A 21,106-nucleotide genomic window follows, 5' to 3' on the forward strand; every position below is an offset into this window, starting at 1 on the left:
TGGGGTTTGCTATGTGGAAGCCAGTATTAGTCTAAGCAATGCTGAACTGAATTTACAGAGGCACAAACTACATTTTCTCTCCTTTTAAGAAAATATTTTTTTATTTTATAGAGTAAGCAGTTGTTGTTGCAGTGATTCTGACACCCTAGAGTGATTTACAAAGACAGAGCCATGAGGCTTTGTCCTTTTAAACAAACATGGTTTGTCGTGGGTGAGTGAAGATTCAACCCGATATAAACCTCTTTCCCAGCCCGTAGTCAGTTCTTCCAGATACACATCTCTCAGTGAGGTAGGCCAGCTTACATATTCAACATTTACTTTCTAAAAGATGCACATGCACACAAACCAGTTTGGACACGAGTCAGTGCGCAGTTATATTACAGGGATTCATTCAATTCCAGCTATGTTTCTCATCCACACTGTCTTCGCTCGAAAACAATAACATACCATTCAATACCAAACCACCATCCATGTCTGCCAAAGTGACCACACACAGTATATTCTCATTAAATGTTGAACAACTGGTATGTTCTGCTGAGCAATCTGATGGGTGAAAGATACGTTCCAATCGAGCCGGAAACCCAGCGGCCTTCACTTGATTTGCTATAGCCTCTCCAAACCCTTGAAGTAATGAGGGGGTCATCAGTACCTCACTGTTTTCTGCTGCGTGTTTGTAATGCTATGTACGCACGCTACTTTTGAAATATGACATGCTCTGGTCAACTACGAGCAATTGCTGAAATGTGTTTTGTGAGCATAATCATGGGCAAGAATCTCCCTGAGAAATGTAAGGATATCGCAGCGAAACTGAAAACCATGTATTAAAAAGAAATTAGTGAATTGCAGTGGTGTATGAGGCATTCCTTCTCCAGTGTTTCCTTCAGGCCTCTACTGTCCAGCAAAGAATGTAAAGAATGCAATACCATAATTATTGTGTATAGACTTTCTTATGACACTGTAATATAGCCAAAGAGTATCAGATAGCCCTGTAAACTAGCCCTCATCTCAATAAATAGGCTTTTGGACTGATTGGTGTTCCACTGTGGCCATGCAAAACATATTAAACACTCTCTGGTGCAGATTTTTTTGAAAACACTACTTTAGTTTTGACATGTGAACAGTGGAAACTTTTTGTAAATACTGACTGTGACTATTCATCTCTTCGTATGCTCATCACAGACACTTTAAGACTGAAGCATTTTCATGTTCTTGTGTGTGCTGAGAAAATTTAAAAAAATGCATATAAAGGAGAAATAAAACAGAGTTTTGGAAATATCTTGAGTCATGACAACACAGATACCCAAAAAAAAAGCTATGGGTTTTCTGGGGAACTGTAGGGATGGTCAGTCCAGGACTTTGGTCCAGACAAACAAAATCTAGATGGACTGACATGAAATTTGGTACAAACATTCATGGTCCCTTAGAGGATTAATCCAAATCATCATCAGGTCAAAATGTATCTTTGTCCAATACTTAGAATTAATCTTATCTATCTCATTCTTACCTATTTTGCAGGGCCAGTCACGTACAGTGGTGGTCTTGGATACAAAGGTGGGTGGAAACAGTTAAACAGCAAAGCTAGTTTGACATTTTTACACCAATCTAGCACCTCCTGAAGATGGTGAAGCTCTAATTCAAACCATAAACTGCAACTGATTTGGACTAAAACCCAGATGGGCCTTGCATTGTCACGTGACGATTTCACGGTGATCCACAGCCGGAAGTTCAACAGCTGTCTGTGTTCTTGTCACCGAACCACCTCTAAACTGACTTATCTTAACCACAGTAAAGGAAATTCAGTTCCAACTTGATGACACTCTGTCAACTACATTTTACAGGAGTGGTGACTCAAAATGGCTTTATATTCATTGGCATTTCCCTCATTAAAGGCCCCAGTAAAAACACACAGCATGGCTGGAATATGCACCAAACAACATAACAGAGCGTCAGAACACCTCAGTGAAGGAAACAGGCACTGAGGAGGAGACGCTTTTGGCATATGCCGCACAGAGTGACTCATCCACCCATTCGACTCTTTTTCCCAGTGCTCTGTTGACCAGAAAGTCTTCTTTTCACAGTTTCGCTCATAAAAGTGCCTTTTAGTTGTAATAAGAGGGTTTTTCTGCACTTCACCGCAGTATCGCTTTCAGTGAAGTTCTCATGCCGAACAAAACTGTCTGCTCATGCTGAAGATTGAATTTTACAGCCAACTGCCTCAGACGGTTTTCTGTGAATCTCAAACTAATTACACTGGACATTTAAGGACGTCATGGCTGTTGAATATGCACATGTTTCCACAGACGCCTCCGTTTGATGATCCTCTGACTTGTAACCACCAGATCTTCCAGTTGAGTGTTCCTGATGAATACATTTTCTTCTAAATCAGCCACCATAACCTTTCAAAAAATCACTGAAACTTCTTTTCAAAGCCCACCTTTTTCCATCATAATATAATGAAAATATATATCATCCCTAAGACTGGAGCACCCCAGGGCTGCATTTTGAGCTGTCGGCACAACTGCCTACTCCTGAACGTCAACAAGGTGAAGGAGCTGATGGTGGACAAAGGGAGGCACTGCGCCCTCCTTAATATCAGCGTGTCCACTGTGGAAAGGTGGACAGCACCAAGTACCTTGGTGTCCACATCACCAAGAGCCGGATCTGGGTGCTGCACATTGTCTCAGTGGTGAGAAAAGCAAGGCACAGACAGTTTCACTGTCTTTTCTCCCTGCTGCTGTTGGTAAGAAGGTATCAGATACACCAGGCCACCACTGAGACACTGAGGAAGAGCTTCTGCCCCCAGGCCACCCGTATCCTAAATGAGGTCACTGTCTAAGACTTGATCTATTGCAATTGAAACAAAAACGCTTGCATTGGGGTTTACAGTGAGTGGTTTTGCCTTGTGGGTCTTCTTTCTGTTATGTACCCCTTTGTCTGCCATTTGAGGGCAACTCCCGGGTGTTGTGAACATTCGTTTTTGTCTGGGAGGAACTTCTGAAGTACGCAGCTGACCTGCCCCCGATCTGGGATGCAATTAATAGTTTTGATTTTTGAAAACATTATTTATGGGCCCTCATCGCTATTTTGGCAGAGCAACATGCAGTCTCCAGCTTTTATTGTGGAAAAACCACATCTGTTTGAAGACACGTGCTTTCAATTTGCTTTCAATCCTTCATTTTCCTAAATGTTTCCTTTCTTGTGGCAGTTGCTTGTCAGTTGAAATAGCTCCCCTGTGACAGTGATCTCAGCAAAAATAAAAATAAAATTTGATGAGGGTCACAGTGTTTCTTGAGTGTTCAATGATGAACCTCTGGAAACTGTTGGCTAAATTTCAAAGGCCTAATTGCCTTTAGGTAAATGTCTCAGGCTGTGATGCTGGCACAGAAGGAGAGGGAACGAATGGGACAAAACTGCCAAATCCCCACCAAGAGAGAGGGAGCAGCTGGTCTGAATGGATGGGCTGAATTAGACATTTTATAAGATCTTTAGATGTGGTGATAGCGTGGTTCTGAATCCTCTCTCTTTCTATGCGGTGGTGTTTGTCATTTCTGGCCACATTCAAGGGGTTTGAAAAGCCACAGACGCTGGCCCGGCTTCCCCTGTGGAGGCTACACCGAGGTCTTCTCATTATTTAAACTTCCTCTCCAGTCTTTTTACAATCAGTTTATTTCAAACACATTCATTCACTCAATTCATCAAAACAAGACCTGCAGTTTTGCAGCTAATTAAAATAGACACAACTGTAAGATATTTGTTTTGATTATTATTATCATCATCATCATCATCATCATTATTATTATTATTATCATTATTATTGTTGTTGTTATTATTGTTATTGTCCAGTCTATGTGTTGGAGGTCATTAGCTTCAGGTTATAGGCACACCAGGACACACTGAATCTTGGATCCAGTACAAAAGACACAATTTCCACTCAAATGTTTTTGTATAATGACACACATGATATCTTTAAGGCAAACAAACATTCAGTATTTCATGTTATTTGAGGAAATCTTGTGGTTTACTTGTGGTTTTCTGCCCTTAACAGGAGGTCAGAGGTCAGACTGGGCTGAAAGAGGATCAGTGTCAAACTCAGGGACCCTTCAGGCTTGCCTGCTAACTTAGATGGGTATTGAACATCTGTTTTTGTCCATTGGGACCCTCTGGTCCTTTACATTTTGCATCATGAGAGCTGAGAAAGTTGGGAAAGCTGCTGGCCGAGTGGCTGTGGTGTTTGTCTCCATCTGTGGGAGAACAGAGCTACATGCAGGATGAACCCTGATGGTGTGGATAGAGACAAATGACTCACACAGCTACAAAATGCAGGAGTTAAATTTTGCTCAGCGTGAAGCAGCTTTGCACTAGAAATATTTAGGTCTGTTATAAATACAATGAACAATGACCTGCGGATAAGCGTAAAATGTGTTTTACTCATTTCAATAAACACGTTCCTTTGCAAGGCGGAACTGTTGTGTTGAGCTTCGTGGGGAAGGATTTTCATGTAGGACTCAGTTGCTGCTTAGATATTTCTGAATAGGTACTACACTGGTGAGTGTTTTCTTTATTAAATTAAGCTCTGTGGCACTATTGTATGACCATATCGATATATAAATACACATTTTACCATCAACTACCCTTTATGATGTAATAGCATGAGATAATGAAAAGCGAGCTGTGAAGACATTGTGATTTAAAAACATTTAAAGGCCTGGAAAGCTAACGCTACCCTGCTAGCATCGGTAGCATCATTCAACAACAATCGCCTTTGACAGGCAGCTAGCTAGGCGGCTAATGCTAGCAGCACATCAACTTCCTCAACGGTGACTGGCAGCTATTTATGTCGTCTTCATGTCATTGTTCCTGTTTGGCTGTAATGTACCGTCGCCTTTGTCCACGGACTTGTTGTTGTTTCGATAAAGGCTGGTGAAGGCAGTGTAAGCTGGTATCAGCATCAAGTTAGTTTAGCTGGTGTGCATGCTAGTGCTAAGCTAAACATCCTAATATTACGTCATTTTACATTAAAGGGAAAATAACTGATCGATAAGTGGCACACTAACTGCGACTGTGATCCAATAGTCTTGGCTGCAATGAAAACAATATCATATAAACGCGGAGTAATGAGTGAATTATTAGCTAAAGGCACACTGTAAACATGAACACACCCAGAGTTCAGTTCATATCTGGATAAATCTTGAGCTGCGGCATTAAGCTGGTGTTGCAACATCTGTCCCCTCCCCCAGAGCCTACATACTCTTACTTCATTTCAGGAGACTGAGAGACAACCAACAGTTTTCTAAAGTATTGTTGCTTAAACATCTCTTAGCAGAGGGGCTCTGTAGGTTTGTGTGGTACGGTTACACCATGGTAGCCTTTTATATGTCATTATTGGCAATGTTGTAAATCAGAGAGCACTTATCATGTTTACCTTGATTATACGTAGATTTCTTGATTAACAAAAACAGACATTCACTTCTTTCTATTGCATCTCAATTAGTTTCTTAATTATAATTCCAGAAAATATACTACAAAACATAGAATACCATAATAAGAGATTATACTCGCACCTCCCACCTTTGTGGATGGGTATCAAACCTCAGAACTAATGATCACTAACCAACGAGTGTCCATAGCATTGAATAATGTGAACTGTCAACGAACAGCATTGTTTTGGTGTCAGTAATGTATTGGTGGTCTGGTTCTGGCACCAAGCATTCTGCTTTTGAAAATCTTCATAGGACATCCAGCCCTAGTAAGCTGGCACATTGTAAAACAGTAGAACACTCTTATTGAATTATTTATCAAATATAGTTTTAAGAAGCAGAATATCTTCTTCTAACATTTTTTGTTTCTTCACCAGCAGGTGGAGGGATGAGTCTCTCCCCTGTGATTGGCACAGAAGTGCCAGAAACAGCTAATGGGGTCGTGACACCCGTCTCTTCAGAAAATGGCCCTCACGCTCCAGTGTTGGTGAAATGTGGGGGGAGTAGAATCCCCTGTCCTGGGGAGGCATCAGAGGACAGAGCCCTTGGACACACAGAGAACCACGTGGATGTGGAAGACAGAGTTTACGATGGTGAAGGCCGCTTGGACACAGAGACGTGGAATAATGGGAGAACATCTTTTTTATCACCTCAGACCTCTTATGGGACAGACCCATCCCTCCCTGCTGCCACATTCACAGGAGGCTCAGAATCAGGGTCTAAAGACACACACATTCATGACGCCTCCAGCACTGTCGAGCCTCCTGGTGCAGCTGTGCTGCTGGGCTCAGCACAGCAAGCACACTCCAAACACTCATCTCAGCGAGGAGGCCCAGCCGCCGCTTACAGGCAGCAGACAGAGGCAGACACTGTAGATAGAGACACTGACAGCAGAGAGGAGGAGGAGGAGGAAGAAGAGGAGGAAGATGGAGAGAAGGAGAAACAGGATGAGGAGGATGATGAGAAGAATGAAAATAAGTGGATTCATCAGCGTTCAGGAGGGAGAACAGAGGTGGAGGTGAGTGACTGCAGGATTACTTGAAGCTTTATTAGATTATGTGTTCTGTACCAGAAAGCTGTCAGTCACCTGATGTAATGAACACGTTCTGTACTAAAGGCGGTGCAGGTAAATGTTAAACCTCCAGGACTCAACTGCTTGCCTTTAAATGGACTCTCTACTGAGACTTCACTATGCCCCAAGTGAACTGCAACACGTTGGCTGACTATGTCTGAAAGTTAACCATAATTTTTTCCAAATGTCTAAATTAGAGGCTTTCTGTCGAAGAGTAGGGAGGAATTATATACAGCACGAACATTTATTTTATTGTGATTTGTCAGCCTGATTTAATAAGCACTGTTTTAACTTCTCTTCTTCATTTCCTCTTCTCCTCCACTCTTTGTTTACTTACTTGTCAGTCTTCACGACACTACTCCTCCTCAGCACCTGGTCCCAGCACCTCGTCCTCTTCCTCCTCTCCTCCTCCTCTTCTTCCCTCAGATGATGCCCCCTGCCCTCCCCACGTCATGGCCCAGGTCTGGGTACGCAACGTACGGGGGATGCAGGACAGCAAGAGCCTGGATGAAATCAGCCAAGCGTGTGGAGGTAGGTGTCCATCAAACGGGTTTGAATCTGCAGTTTGGATCATTCTTCATCTCTTTACTTCTCTGAATTGATAAATAGAACCTCTTTTGGGTAATTACTAATATTTTCCAACTTGATTTAGCTGATGTTGATGTTGTATTCTCCACAGGTGGGTCAGGCGCACGAGGAGGAGGCAGAGGTGGCCAGTCAGAGGGCCGACGGGCCACAATCTCCTCAGCTCTGGAGCTAGAGGGGACAGTCAGCCATGAAGGAGACCTGACCAACTTCATCACCAAGAACCTGGAGCAGAAAATCAAGATGAGCTCCAAGCCCAGTCTGGACTGCAGTGACTGTGAGTATGGAGCTAAAGCAAACTTCACTAGATTTTATTTAAACAAATGAAGTGACATTCTTGTTCTTTTATAAATGTAGTCCTAGAGTGGAGACTTCCTCTAGGGGTGTGTGGGTGTAAGCTGTGTCTAGGCTTGTATTTTGCATCAAAGAGAGGGTGCGTATATGTCATGTGCAGTGTTGTGTTTATTGTTGTGTTATGTTTGACGCGTGCAGAAGAAATGTGTGCACACAACATATGTCCTGATGTAGAGGATATGCGTCCATGCAGGCTGCTTTCATAACTGTGTTATGTTTGAGGGTCAGGAGACTTTTTCAGATTAGCTGTTTGTTGTATTTCTCTCAGCAGAAGGAGGCATCAGAATTGGCATTTCAGCAGGTTAATAGGATTTTTATGAGTGCTGAGACTGCAGTGCAGGGTGCCTCACTTGCAGTCAGATTCACAGCCAGTTTCACTCTGCAGAGGCTAACAAAGCCAGTCAGCCACTACTCATCATTTATGCACAACTTAGTTCATGTCCAAACCATAAAAAGTAATGGACAATCGATGCAATATAATAAGCAAATGAATAGCTGTCTGTGGTCTCATGGTAAACTGGTGGATGCTTGCATCAATCATCTACAAAGCCGTCCCACTTTTGTTTTAATCATTTCACAACGAATGTATATATATAGATTATTAATTACTATTTCTACTTTTTGCTTTACTTAGACAGGCGTAAACCAGGTTGATTAAAAAATAATTATGAAGTTTGCATCTAAATTAAAACATGCTTTCACTGGGCGTAAATGGTGTTATTAAATAATACTGTTTTTCCTCGAGTAAATCAGCCACATGGAGCTTTTATAATAAGCAGAATAAACCCATCCTTCATTTTTGCGCTGTCAGACAGACACTCTGTAAAATACACATTTATCAGTAATAGGACACTGATTGTTTTGCTTAATTACTTTTCTCGGCTTTTTACTCACAAAGCTTTCTTTGCACTTTCAATCATGTGATTTTACTCACCAAACTGAAAATCTACCAGCATTTGGTGCTTGGTGGGTGTCATTTTGGACTCGTCTGTGTGTGGCAGGGCGTGCCTTGGTGTTGGTGTGGAATGGGGGAATTGTTTGATGACTGTCAGCCATCGTCCATCAGCCCAACTCTCATGAGTTCATCATCATTATTTAATGTGATGGCTGGGCAGATTCAAGAAAAATTACTCTTAAGAGGCAAACACTTGTGACTGTTGCAGGAAAGGTTGATGAGCAGATTTATTGGTTCAGTTAGGATGTCAACTGTGCACTCATGATAGCTTTGGCTGAAAAACAGTGAAGAAGAGTGTTGACATTACAACTCCTCAGGTGCAAAACTTACATCTTTATGACAGTCCGATGAAATACTTTATTAATCACAGTGGTTGAATGTGGTTGTTGTAGTGCTAACAGGGCTAATATAATAACATACATATTCTGAACATAGAAAAAAACATGGTATGTAAGCATCTGCTCCACATTATGGACGTAGCAGTCAGTCAACAAATAACAGCTGTGGCAAAAAATACATACATAAAAAGCAAAATGTCGATCACAACTTGATCGATAGCTCTCGGACCCTGCTAGACGACCCTAAGCGGTCTTTGTGTCTTTCTCTTGTTCTTCAGGTTTTAGTTTTGAGACTAATTTAGCAAAGACACGGTTGAGAGTCTCTGTGTGAGTAATGCTACATTATAATGATCGTGTATAAAATCAGCTGGTCTCTACTTTTTGCTTTACCAAGACAGGCACAAACCAGGTAGATTTAACAATAATAGTTGCTGTTGTGTGTTTAGAGAAACTTTCCCTCAAAAAAGAAAATCTCAGGTTTGTTCTCTGAATCCTAACCGGCTTTATCATTTTTAGTCCTCTGTGGGTGAGATTTTTAGCTGAATAGAGAGCACATGACCCGTAAAGACCTACGCTCTGCCCTTCCTCCTGGCTCAGTAAATTAGCCTCAGACAGTGTTTTAACAAGGCTCGGCCCCCACAGAAATTGAAACAGAGATACATCTCCAGTAGGCCACACATACATAGAGAGTTCAGCAGGTTGACCGAGTTCAGTTTGTCCATTAGCAGCCATTTGTCTTGTCAGATTTTCCAGGAGAAAGACAACGAACCGCTGCCCTTCACTCAGAGGAAAACCCCTTTGGATTAGAGTGTCAGATAAACTGGCCACTCAATTTAAACACAAGAACACGGTCAATATGGCCTCTACCTGCTGATTCAATTAGGATGTATGACTCGCAGACTTTGTTTAGACTGAAGGGATTTATAATGGAGGTTCTGCTGCAGCCTGACAGGAATCATTTTCAGAGATGGAAACCTGTTCTCTATTTTTGGTCCACTGGCTACATGTGGTTTATGTATTCCCAGATTTAATGATTCAGTGCACATGTATTCTTTTAGTTAGCCTAAGTGCTGTAATTTCTTTCAATTCGTGCAGTCTTTTTGTGAGAGCAGGTGTTTCCTCAAATGGGATTTTTGTTTATTTTTCCAACTTCTTCTTTCAACACAATTTCTTTGAGGTAGTCATTTTTAGCTTATGCTCGCATGCAGGATGTGCCTGGTAGTGGTTTGCATTACTCTGACTGTCTGTGCGGTCTCTATGAGCGTGTTTGTTAATATTGAAATGATTTATCAACTAGTGTATTTACTAAAAAACAAATCACCAACAATTTTGACAATCAATCATCAATACTCAAACTAACCATAAACTAATTCCTGTTGCTTTTATCTGTTTTAGATTAGAGTTTAATGGCTTTCAAGGCTGTTGGACTGTTGAATCAGAATCAGAATCAGAATTACTTTAATAATCCCCAGGGGGAACTGACATGATTATTTATTTATTATTATTTTTTACCAGCGGACTGTTCAGGTCCCATCTACCGAAGCCGGGGGTTGTCAAGGAGACCAGCGGATATCCCTCCCATCGATCCTACTGTCCTACTGGACCTTCAGAGACACACCCAGGAAGTGGCGCATAGTGTGGAGATGATGATGAGGAGCCTCAATGGGACCATCCAGAATGTGAGTCTAAAAAAAAAAAAAAATACTACTACATATACTATACTATACTATACTATACTATATATATATATATATATATATATATATATATATATATATATATATATATATATATATATATATATATATATATATATATATATATATATATATATATAGTATAGTATAGTATATGTAGTAGTATATAGAGTATTAAGCTTCATCATTTAGTTTCATGCTCTCCTGTTGTCTCTTACACACACATACTGAACTTCTTCTGTTTATGTCTGCATAACTGATGGACCTCTCCGTCCACATGTCTATTCCTCCAGATGACGGCTCTGAGTGTGGGCTACATCCAGACCTACAGGGACTCTGTCGACAGCCTGGGAGAGTCTGTGGACATGAGTATTAAGGTGAGACAGTGTGTGCGAGCATGTCTATGTATAGTTAGGAAAACAAATTTTGGTTTTAAGCCATCGTTGCGAAGACATTTTGCCTGATCCTCATAACTTCAAAAGGCTGTCTGTGGGTTACAATCTGTTGGTTTTAAAGTTAGCGTTAGAATTAGGTTAGCGATAATGTGAGGCATTTAGTTTTGATGGTTATGATCGGGCTTAGGGGCTAGGGAGAGCATTACGTCAATGAGTGTCCTCACAACTATAGAAAGACAAGAATAGTTGTGTGTGTGTCTGTGTCTGTATGTGTGTGTTCCCTGGACTGACAGGGACTCACACTTGCGGTGTGGGGCCACAGTGTCTTGTGTGGACATTTTCATTGGTTCCACTAGGAGGACGTTTTTCTACGCAATGCTGTTACTGATAAAACAAAAAGTGTTAAAACATTTGTTTGGTGACGTGTAAGTTTAGGATCAGGGTCAAGATCAGGAATGAGGTGGTATTTTAGAATTACATTAATGTACATTGTGCCGATAGGAAGTCCCCACTAGAATAGGAATACATTTTATGTGTATGTGGTTTTTCTTCTTTTCATGTGTCCATCATTTCACCCACCTCTGACGTGGCGGAAGTCTTTATTCATTGCTTGCCTTATATGTCGGCACCCACAGGGCATGTACACGCTGATGGCCCGCTGCGAAGAGTTGGATCGTTCCATGCAGCCCATACACACCCTGGCTGCACAGATCCGTGACATCAAACGCACCTTGGACGCTCTGGAGGCGATCTGCAAGTAACCCCCACCTGCTCGGTACGAATATGCATCACAGCTGCAAAGATCCAACATCAAGCACATCCTGAATGAAGCTGTCTGCAAGTAGATCCACCGTTCTGCAGGTAGCACACACACACACTGCAGCGAAGATTAAGTCCACCTCTGGATTCCTGGAACCATTGCTACTAGGCATGCTGGATGATTGGAGCTCATAGTCCCTCCGCTTCTTCATCGTTTGAAGATGACCCTGTTTGTGTTTTGAGATTTCAATCGAATTTGGGCTTGATTTGTCCTCGGAGCAGAGCTTTCTCTTGTTTTTTTTTTCTTTTCGTCCTTTTTAAACAACCTCACTTCCTCTAATGAAGTTGTCATGAAACTAAATCTCACATATTAACCCGTTTTGGAGACACTTGGTCAAGTGCCCACACACACACACACACACACACTGGTATGTGCACACACACGCACACACACACACACACACACACACACACACACACACACACAGATCCTTGAAGATGTGTGGGTAGATGCCCTCTCTCCACTTTACAGTCTAAGGAGGAATAGTGTGTTATTTTCCGTCCAGCCCGCTTGGTTCAGATTGCACTAACCTTTCCTCCCACATGGGGGCGATGTTTCTCTCTCTGTCTCTCTGCCCATGGAGAGGCCAGTATGAACTGCTCAGAAGACAGTGACTTTTGCACAGGAACAGAAAGTCTATTTTTTAATTCTTATGCAACTATGATCAGATTCTTTCACTGCAGGCTAAATGAAGGAAGGGGAGCATCATGTCTGTCTGTCTGTCTGACTGTTTTTATGTTTATTTATTCAGTTTTCTCAGCATGCTTGCATTTTTGACTACAATGCTACTCTGTGTCACTGGGAACTGACCAGTACAGCCAGATATTTTCCACTGGAGTCCACTGAACAGCCCCACTGGAGCGTTTGGAGTTTAAGCTCAAATGTTGCATCAGGATAGGTGACGGTAATAAAAGTGTTTCACTGTTCATCAATTCAAAACCTTTAAATCACAGGTCTGCTTCTCTAATTCAATGCTACCACCAGTCATGTATCTTTAGGTCTAAAGTCTCACTTTCTGCCTCTGTGTCAATGCAGTTCTAGATGTTCTCCAGAAAATAACTGGAAAATATCTAATGTAGCCTACACAGTGGCTTAACATTTTTGAAAAGCTTTAGATAATTTTTAAATGTCATCAAATGCAAAAAAAAAAATATCATGCAAGGCAGAGTAATTATGTGAAACCTAAAGTTGAAATAAAAAGTTATCATCTAGGCATGTCAGTTGCTAGTAAACTACTCAGACTATCGTTAATTGAATCGTGTTGTTTCTGTTTTAATTCAGCCAGTTTAACGAAATTATTTATGTATAAAAAGAGCTCAGTTTTGAATCCATTGAATTCTTCTTGCCAGTTGAAGTAGGCGGCCAGTCTCCCACTGTATATGTGAGGTTTTGGCTGGAACTGTATGTTTTACTCTCGTCAAATGGCTACATTTATTATTGACTACCTTCATATTCGAATCTTCAAAAAATGAAAAATCCCATAAATTAAATTCAAATCAATCAAGGTTTGTTTGTATTGTGTGATTGTACTGAAAAGTAGCAAAGAAATGACACAGAAGCAACAGTTTAACTGCTCCCCAGCATGCCCTTGCTTTTGTTTTCTTCAATGCCGAAAAAATTCGAAGTTTGTTTTCAACAAAGGAGAATTAAATCTTGGAAACCTCGCTGGACGGAGTCACGGCCTTCAGATGTGAACTAACGTGGACTGGTATCGCATTTAATTGATCACAAAGTGAGTATTTATTAATTTACTCTATGATTAAAGCCACTGAAAGACTGCTGCGTCGCTTGGCTGTTAGTTTACCAACCTGAAGCCATTTGCTCCCATAGATTTAACGAACAGACTGCGGTACTTCTGTCATTGCACTGGTGGGTTGCCTTTTAGTAGATCATTGTACGTGTACTAGATTTTCGTACTATTATTCGTACATGTACCTCTTACTGATGGCAGGCAATATGTAGTTTGGCTTGAGTGGTGTTGGTGTTGTGACGGCTCTTTAAAATTGGACACTCTTTCATACAATTTTTCCAAACCAGCTACTGAAGTGTATTTTTGGAGATCTTATCAACAAAATATTATCAGAGCAATACTGCAAGCAACGTAAGGCTTTAACCATGACTCTGCATTGTCTGAACTGTCTCTTCATCCGACTCTGCACCTGTTAATGTGTTTTCATCACTGTGGGAAAACATCATGTAATTGGCTTCACTAAAAGCCCAGTATTCAGTGTAAAATCTGCTCTTTGTCTCATGGTCACTTTCCCCGACCTTGTTAGCAAAAGTGTGTGAAAACTATCGGGGAGGGGGAGAGGATTCGTATCTTTACAAAGCTTATATTACAGAATATAATGATGCTGGTTCCCCTTGATGATACTGAAATTTACTCAAACATGTCCACGGTTGTAAAAATGTAAATGCTCTTTTGCAGATGAAAGTAAAAATGTCAAGCGAGTGGACATTTGGGAGTCTTAGTAGTTTTTTTTTTTTTACCAAGGTGAGAAAGGATCCTTGAGATTGAAGATACGAGAGGAAATGTCATTTTCTTGTTCATGATACATATATATAAATGTATGATCAATGAATTTTCTGTTGTACAATCAGATGCACCTGTGTAAATATGATCTCTTTCTGTAACTAAAAATGATTTAGATACCCTTCGTCTTGAGTGTATATTTTAATGAAAAATAACAAATAAATTTACATGAGCTGCAAAAACAAACCTGTCAGTATGTTTTTATGTTGTTTTTTTTTTTACAGAATACTGCTGCAAGGAGCACTGAGGGTGTGAATGGAGAAGAAGCAGATACAAACAATGTTGATTTACAGAAGTATATACATATAAGCAGGTTGTTATTATGGACTGAAGCACTGTGTTTTCTGAATCTCTTCAGCAGAATGTGCTTTGAATGAAAAGATACTGCATTTAACAAACAGTTTAACTACAATAACAGTTTAACTACAGCATATTTGATTCCCATGTTGTGACACAGGCGTACCACGTTGGAGCTAGTAGACGATCTTAGCTCTGTGCTGCTATGTTGAATATTGATTTATGGGTGAATGTGATATTATTGGTCAAAATTGGTTGGTTCAAGCCTCTGTAAGTACACATCATACTGTCATATATGTTTTACATGAAGCACACGTCATTGGATTTTGATTGAAGATTGCAAAGAAATTAGGTCTTTTTGTAATTTTCCGGCATATATTGTTAAATAGGTGCACAGTATTCCTGGGATATGATCCAAAAGGGTTAAAAAGATCATTTTCATTTCATGTTGACGTTACTGATCGCTCTGTTTTTATTAAAGTGTCTGAATAAGACCAGACAATGACCTGAACGACCTGAGCTGAATGAACCTGAAACTGAACTTGCAGCTTAATGGAATCCAGCCAACATTTATTTTATTATTTACACCTGCGCTTTCCGACTGTGACACTTCAAAATATCTGCTGTTTCACCAGAGCTCAAGCAGAGGATGCTAGAGAGATCAGTGAAAGTGCGCTGCAGTTCAGTGGATAAGCCTTTTGAAGACAATATTGACATTTATAATAAAAGCCACAGGGTAAAGCCTGGATGTTTTTGACACTGCACAACACTTGCGGGCCAAAGTTGACAATGGATATGTGACTCTTTAACAAAACACATTTACTCATGGGAAAGAGAAACTCCTGAGTCTATTAGGCCTTATAATGATGAAATAACTCCCACACAGCAAAGCACTGACAAGTAAATGTATAAACAAAATGTGCAAAGAAAAGCTTTTACAGACTTCTTTGAAGTAGCTGTGGTCCGGTTGAACCACTGATTCGATATGACGGTATGCAGATATCAGCACACTGGCAGGTCAGTCTACATCTAGTATATCACCTCTACTTTCTCTTAAAGGGTTTACAGCCAGCAGAAACTGGAAATAGTGACAAGTGTTTGTACCACTGTCTCTTGGCACATTTTATTTTAATGATGATCTATTCAGGATATGTTCAGCTAGAAAGCAGCATTTCTGCAGCTAGCAGGGAGTCAGTGTCTTGCTCAAGGGCACTTCTGAAGGGCTCGTATTGCAGTTTTAGCCCAGACGTTCCAGCCGAAGGCTGGTTTGATCACATTTTAAGGATCCAGGCATAAACTTCCAGCCACCAGCAACAGCAGAACAGTCAGGTTAGGGGCACTCATTTGATTCGTACCACCGTCAGTAGTTACTTCCGCTGAAGGCTTTGGCCTTCCAAGTAAACTGCTTTGTGTCATCTCAGTCACAGAGGCACCTTTTGTTGTAGAAGCTACGGTAGAAGGTGTTGTAGTCCCCATTACATCTTCAGGGTTTTCTACAGATGCTCCGTCTTTGGGGGACTGCTGGTCTGAGACGTCCCCGTCTGCAGTCTTGTACCACTGGCACTGGAAGTCCCTCTTCCAGATCTCAGCTGGGTCTGGTTCAGGCGGTTTAGTGTCTGTGTCCGGTTGATCTGTTGTTTTTGCTGCCTCTGCCTGAGATGTTGAATAGAAAAAATAATGTTGAAATTAGCGAGCGCTGCTGCCATTTAAAACATTTTAGAATACAAGTGTGAAAACTGGAGTTAGATCTTGGGGCTCGAATTCAAATGGACATTTTCATTTTGACTTTGAAACATTTTCATAGAGTTCTGCAGTTACAGCAATAGTCATACTTTATTTTGTGTTGTACTTTCTATGACAACAGAATATTAGTCCCATCTGGAGATTTCCAAAGAGGGATGAGCGTTCCCAGAGAAACACAGTGTTCCTGTATTCAGTGCTGTAGGATCAAACAGGATCAGCACGGGATCTCTCTCTGTGGTGTCTCGGCTACTGTTTTCCTCTCTGCTTTCTTACAGTCTAAACATAGCAGACACTCAGGCAGTGCTCCCTGCTACCCCCCCCCCCCCCCCCCCCCCCCCCCCCCCTCCCTTTTCTAAAGTCTTGGTTATCTTCATCAGTCGTGACTCAAAATGAGTTGTTCTGTTTCCAACTTTCCACGCAGAAAGAACATAAGTTGTGTCTCTTCATACATACCTTTCACCGCTTTTGTGAAACAGTGGTTAGTAGCAGAAAAGCAGCAAAGTCAAAGAGGCAATCAGAGCTATTATCTTCATCTCAGCACACTGTAATATCCTCCTGTTAACCTTTCCACAACACCAGTTTACTCAAATAACGCAGTCATTCGAAGACTGTAACACACTGTAATGATGTTGATTACACACACCTAGCTAAAACTACTGCCTCCAAAATGACCTTACATTTGAATCACACTTCTGAACAATTTCAGCATAAACTGAATATGTTACTGAAGCTAATTAACTGGAAGTCTGTTTTATCTATCGTAACACTCTTATGGGCACCACCAGTACTGGAGAGCGTCGTAGCTTTGCATTGTGACACAAAGCTGCTTTGATGATGCTGTCATTGCCAGAACAAGAACAGAACGAGTCTGGTTTATATCTGACGAAGGTTAAAGAGGCCTCTGTCTACATCCATCCAGTCATTGTCTGTAACGCTTATCTTTAAGGGTGGCGGGGGGGCTGGAGCCAATCCCAGATGACTTTAGGACGAGAGGCTGGGTACACCCTGGACTGGACGCCAGTCAATCACAGGGCTGTCTACATCTGTTTGTGTCTTATTATAGGAGTGGGCATCAAGCTTGTGCTTGTGCTCAGGATGAATGAAAACTGGATCGCAGCACATGAGCAGGGTTTTATAAATCCAGCACAAGTAAATCTCTTCTTAAAATTACGTCACCTTTTCTGTGACTTTCTCCACTGTGTCAGACAGGGGTGGGAGGTGGAGGTAGGCCAAGCTTTCTGGATTTTGACGGACACAACGGCCCTTTCCCTGGCACAGAGAGGCTGAGCAGAGTCGAGTTGCCGTGGTTACATTGATGAAGTAGGGTCCCAGGACCTTACGGACAAACTCTGCCAGGTCCTGACACTCTCTCTGGGAAATAGACAGGCAGACAGTGCGATGTAAAGCGGAAGCAGGAACAGTGGTATGTGTTGGTAGATACAATAGACACTGTGTATATATCCAGCACAAAGCATTCTTTGGAGATTTATCGGCGAAATTAACAAAAGGAAATGTTAAAACTGTGCTAGTAAACTGAAAATCTGCACATCTATGAATATTAGTAGCTCGATAAGTATGCAGACATATTCAAAGCTGTATGCACTTTATGCAAATCTATAGATGTGTACCTCCGTCTTAGTCTCACTTCTTTCCCAGATGACAACTCCGGCTGTTCCCATGGCAGCACTCTCTCCTATGGTGCTCACCAGGTCCGCCTGGTAAAAGAGAAATTATACAAAGAAGCTATAAAAGAGTCACAGCACAGCATGCTCTTTTTCAACCTGTCTCTTTGTACTTGTCGTAGCGTGATTACCAGAAGTCCCACACCTGATTATACAGGAGTGGACCGAAAACACAATTCAGCACTTCAGTTAGTCCATATAAAACTGTGAGACTTTAGAACCAGAAAGTAATTAACGCTATGATACAACATGAATGTACTTCAATCCTTGCTTGCTACTTGTGCTGCATTGATTCGTGTGTAGGGCGCTTGGATCAAATCTTCATATGCTGGTATCTCACCTGTGACAGGAAAGTATTAGTTGAGGCGTAGACACTCTTAACCAGTGGGAATACAGGGAGATCAAACGCTGTTCCGGTCAGAGAGGCTACTCGTAGTGCCTCTCTGATTTGACTGGACAAATAAAGCCGGGCTCCAGAGGTCCCACCCTATGAAAAAGGGGACAGATTAGGCACATTTTTGCCAATAAAACAGGAATAACAGAGTTGGACTTATACCAAAACTTAGTTTGGTTTACAGTGAGGTGCTTTAACAACAACATACTGCATCCATTAAAGCTCTGTCGCAGCTTTTTTCCTGTTACATATCATAACGTTTCACATCACCCTGACAAGCTAAAACTGATTTGTTAGGTTTACTCTCCAGTACATCTCTGGGCTCCGATGGTTGTATACACTCGCTTTGACAAGGAGAAGTTTTCTAACTTTTTAAAAAAAAACCTCACTGATAAACCAAACGTGGCATTTTTCATTTCACTTGATTTTTGCTGTTATGCTGGGAGTTGCCTTTCTGCAGTCGTGTAGATGCTGTTAAACTGCTCAGGGGACCAGCTTGAGTTAGACAGTAGTTGTCACAACTTTTTACGACTTGATTGCTCCCCTCCACTGTTTTGCACGTGACGGCTTTAAAAAGATGTTTTTCCCTTCAGTTACAATTAGGTTTTTTACTGCTCCCTGTATAAATTATTCTCTTTGTTATCATAGTAGGTTTAGATTTAAGGTAAGGCAGTGCATGGTCCGTCTAGTAATTCTCTTTATCCAAAACAAAGTAACAACAAAGTAGCGTTACCCACCTGCAGCTTCTCCAGGGTGAGGAGAGGGTAAAGGGCGGAGCATCGTTTCCATAGCCACAGTAGCTCGTCATTAAGGGCCATCTCTGCAGCAGGGCACTGGCCGGTGTAATTGGCTAACATGGTTTGGGCGGGATTGCCATTGTAGCAGCTGGGGTAAGGGGAGACACCCCATAATGCTTTGGGCCTTAACTTTTTGACCTCCCGCAGAGTCTCCATCATTACCGACTGGGCTGCTGCCTCAAAGTCCACCTGTGACAAGATCAATAGGTCATAGATCATTTTCTATTTTGTGATCCAAAAACTCATTAACCTTACTCAAAGGGTTGAAGGACATAACAGTATTTACAGGGAGATGATAGAGTGGCTGTGGTCAAGATTTTCTACTGAGGTATATTTTATCAATCAAAATTAAATTTCCACAAGGTGATAAATAAAAGTAATTCTTTTTCCTCTTCCCTAATATACAGGGACCATTTGCCTTAGATTAATATCTCTGAAGCTCATATCTAACATGTTATATCTTGTTTTATCCATACAAAAACCTGGGCGTTAAAACAAGTCGCGGAGGTTATGTGGTGGGCTATTTCTTGACCAAGTGTAGTCACTTCCTGGAGACCTTGCTAGTTGCCTAGCAACCTTACCGTGAAGTAAAGTTGTTTTCCCCTTTGTTGTAACTTTGATGCCGTAGTGTTTCTGCTGAGAAATTCCTACAAACACCCACTTTGTTGGGGTGAGTCATCACATTCAGTAATTATATACAGTCACAGCACGTCCTGTTGTTCCTCACTCAATGCTGTGGTGCCGCATGTGCTTCCTGTCTGCCATACATCCTCCCTCTTTTGTTACCTGGTGCTCACATCAGAACATCCTAATTAAATAACATTATCAAAATACTTTGATGTAATGACCAAAAGCAAATGGTACCATAGTGGTGTTGTTAGTGACCAAGATCCAGCAGGTATTTGCATTTTTCATCAAAGACTTAAATAAACGTAAAGAGGAAACACTTTTGGAAGCAATGTTTTCGCTCCGTGCTCCCTTAACCTCTCCTTTATTCCTTGTTCCCTCCATAGATGCGTGTTCCTCCTACCACCTGCCCTTTCTATAACCTCTTACCCCTTTTTACCCCTTTTTAAACCTTCTTTACCTTTGACCATCTCTCCACCTCCTCTGGGGTCCAGCTAGGAAAGAAAGCCTTCATCAGGTTCCTTGATGCTTCAAGATAGGTTGCCTGCTTCTCTTGATTCCTTGACCACTGGGGGACCCACTCTGCCCAGCGCAGCACCCCCAGCCCAAGGTACCTTGGGGCAGGTAAAGCTTCCTCTAAGTCCTGCTGTGTCTTTTGGAGGTGGGCATCCAGTCGTGTGTGTTGCGGTAGCCCCCTGTTGACCGGTGTGTCTTTGTCTATAAAGTACGGGTAGTTCCCCAGCGTGTCCTCATAAAAGACGGCCACGCGGCCTTCCTGTTCCATCCCGAAGGATTTGGGATCTGGGCGACCAGAGCAGGAAGAGTCTGGGATGCCCCAGAAGATGATAAAAGGCTGTCCAGACAGGAGAGGGGGCCGAGCTGGCTGAGGTGGACCGGCAATACCGAGGTCAGCAAAGGCAGCAAAAAGGAGAAGGAGTGGCAGTAAAAGTGGAGGCTGGACTTGAAGGATGGATGATGAAAAAGTTGTGTGAGTCCTGAGATTGTCAGGTGTCACTTTTGTTTCTGGCTTTGGGTCTCGTCTGCACCGTGGCTCGGTCCACGCCATTGAAGCGGCCACCTTTCAGGCTCTCACCCCGTCAGGCCTTTGCAGCCGATCATCTTCCTGTGAAACACATAGCAGAAGTTAAACCAAAGAAAAAAAGTAAGAAAAACCTCCTGAATTTCTCTGCAGTTTCTTCACTATATTCTTACCTGCAGGAATCTCCTGGTATGTGCTTCTATCTACCCTGTTATTGAGCTGCAGCTCTGTTTTGATACTTCACTGTCATGTTTCAAAAGCATAAAATCCCTTCTAAAACTGTTCTTATCTTCTCTACCAG

General features: G+C 41.8%; 2 protein-coding genes across 2 annotated transcripts; one reads left to right on the forward strand and one right to left on the reverse strand.

Moving 5' to 3' along the window:
• The first annotated feature begins 4,498 nt into the window (after positions 1 to 4,498).
• On the forward strand, positions 4,499 to 14,345 carry borcs6 (BLOC-1 related complex subunit 6). Its single transcript, XM_070840313.1, has 7 exons — positions 4,499 to 4,545; positions 5,855 to 6,495; positions 6,894 to 7,080; positions 7,229 to 7,411; positions 10,297 to 10,460; positions 10,772 to 10,855; positions 11,509 to 14,345. The coding sequence occupies exons 2-7, from the start codon at positions 5,866 to 5,868 to the stop codon at positions 11,632 to 11,634; spliced, it is 1,374 nt and encodes a 457-aa protein (XP_070696414.1). The 5' UTR covers positions 4,499 to 4,545; positions 5,855 to 5,865; the 3' UTR covers positions 11,635 to 14,345.
• Positions 14,346 to 15,801: 1,456 nt separating this feature from the next.
• On the reverse strand, positions 15,802 to 20,832 carry LOC139210359 (hyaluronidase-1). Its single transcript, XM_070840393.1, has 6 exons — positions 20,227 to 20,832; positions 19,080 to 19,328; positions 18,289 to 18,435; positions 17,895 to 17,981; positions 17,443 to 17,637; positions 15,802 to 16,176 (listed from the first exon to the last, which is right to left on the reverse strand). The coding sequence occupies exons 1-6, from the start codon at positions 20,830 to 20,832 to the stop codon at positions 15,802 to 15,804; spliced, it is 1,659 nt and encodes a 552-aa protein (XP_070696494.1).
• Between the last annotated feature and the right edge of the window lie 274 nt (positions 20,833 to 21,106).

The sequence above is a fragment of the Pempheris klunzingeri genome, chromosome 11, assembly GCF_042242105.1.
Source record: "Pempheris klunzingeri isolate RE-2024b chromosome 11, fPemKlu1.hap1, whole genome shotgun sequence".
Lineage (NCBI taxonomy): Eukaryota > Metazoa > Chordata > Actinopteri > Acropomatiformes > Pempheridae > Pempheris > Pempheris klunzingeri.

Coding starts and splice junctions, on each gene's coding strand:
- borcs6 (XM_070840313.1), top strand. CDS start 5,866: ATGAGTCTCTCCCCTGTGATTGGCACAGAAGTGCCAGAAACAGCTAAT. Junction 10,461..10,771: donor TCAATGGGACCATCCAGAAT/GTGAGTCTAAAA, acceptor CTATTCCTCCAG/ATGACGGCTCTGAGTGTGGG. Junction 10,856..11,508: donor CTGTGGACATGAGTATTAAG/GTGAGACAGTGT, acceptor CGGCACCCACAG/GGCATGTACACGCTGATGGC.
- LOC139210359 (XM_070840393.1), bottom strand. CDS start 20,832: ATGGCGTGGACCGAGCCACGGTGCAGACGAGACCCAAAGCCAGAAACA. Junction 18,436..19,079: donor TCACCCTGGAGAAGCTGCAG/GTGGGTAACGCT, acceptor CCTTTTTCATAG/GGTGGGACCTCTGGAGCCCG. Junction 17,982..18,288: donor CTAATACTTTCCTGTCACAG/GTGAGATACCAG, acceptor CTCTTTTACCAG/GCGGACCTGGTGAGCACCAT.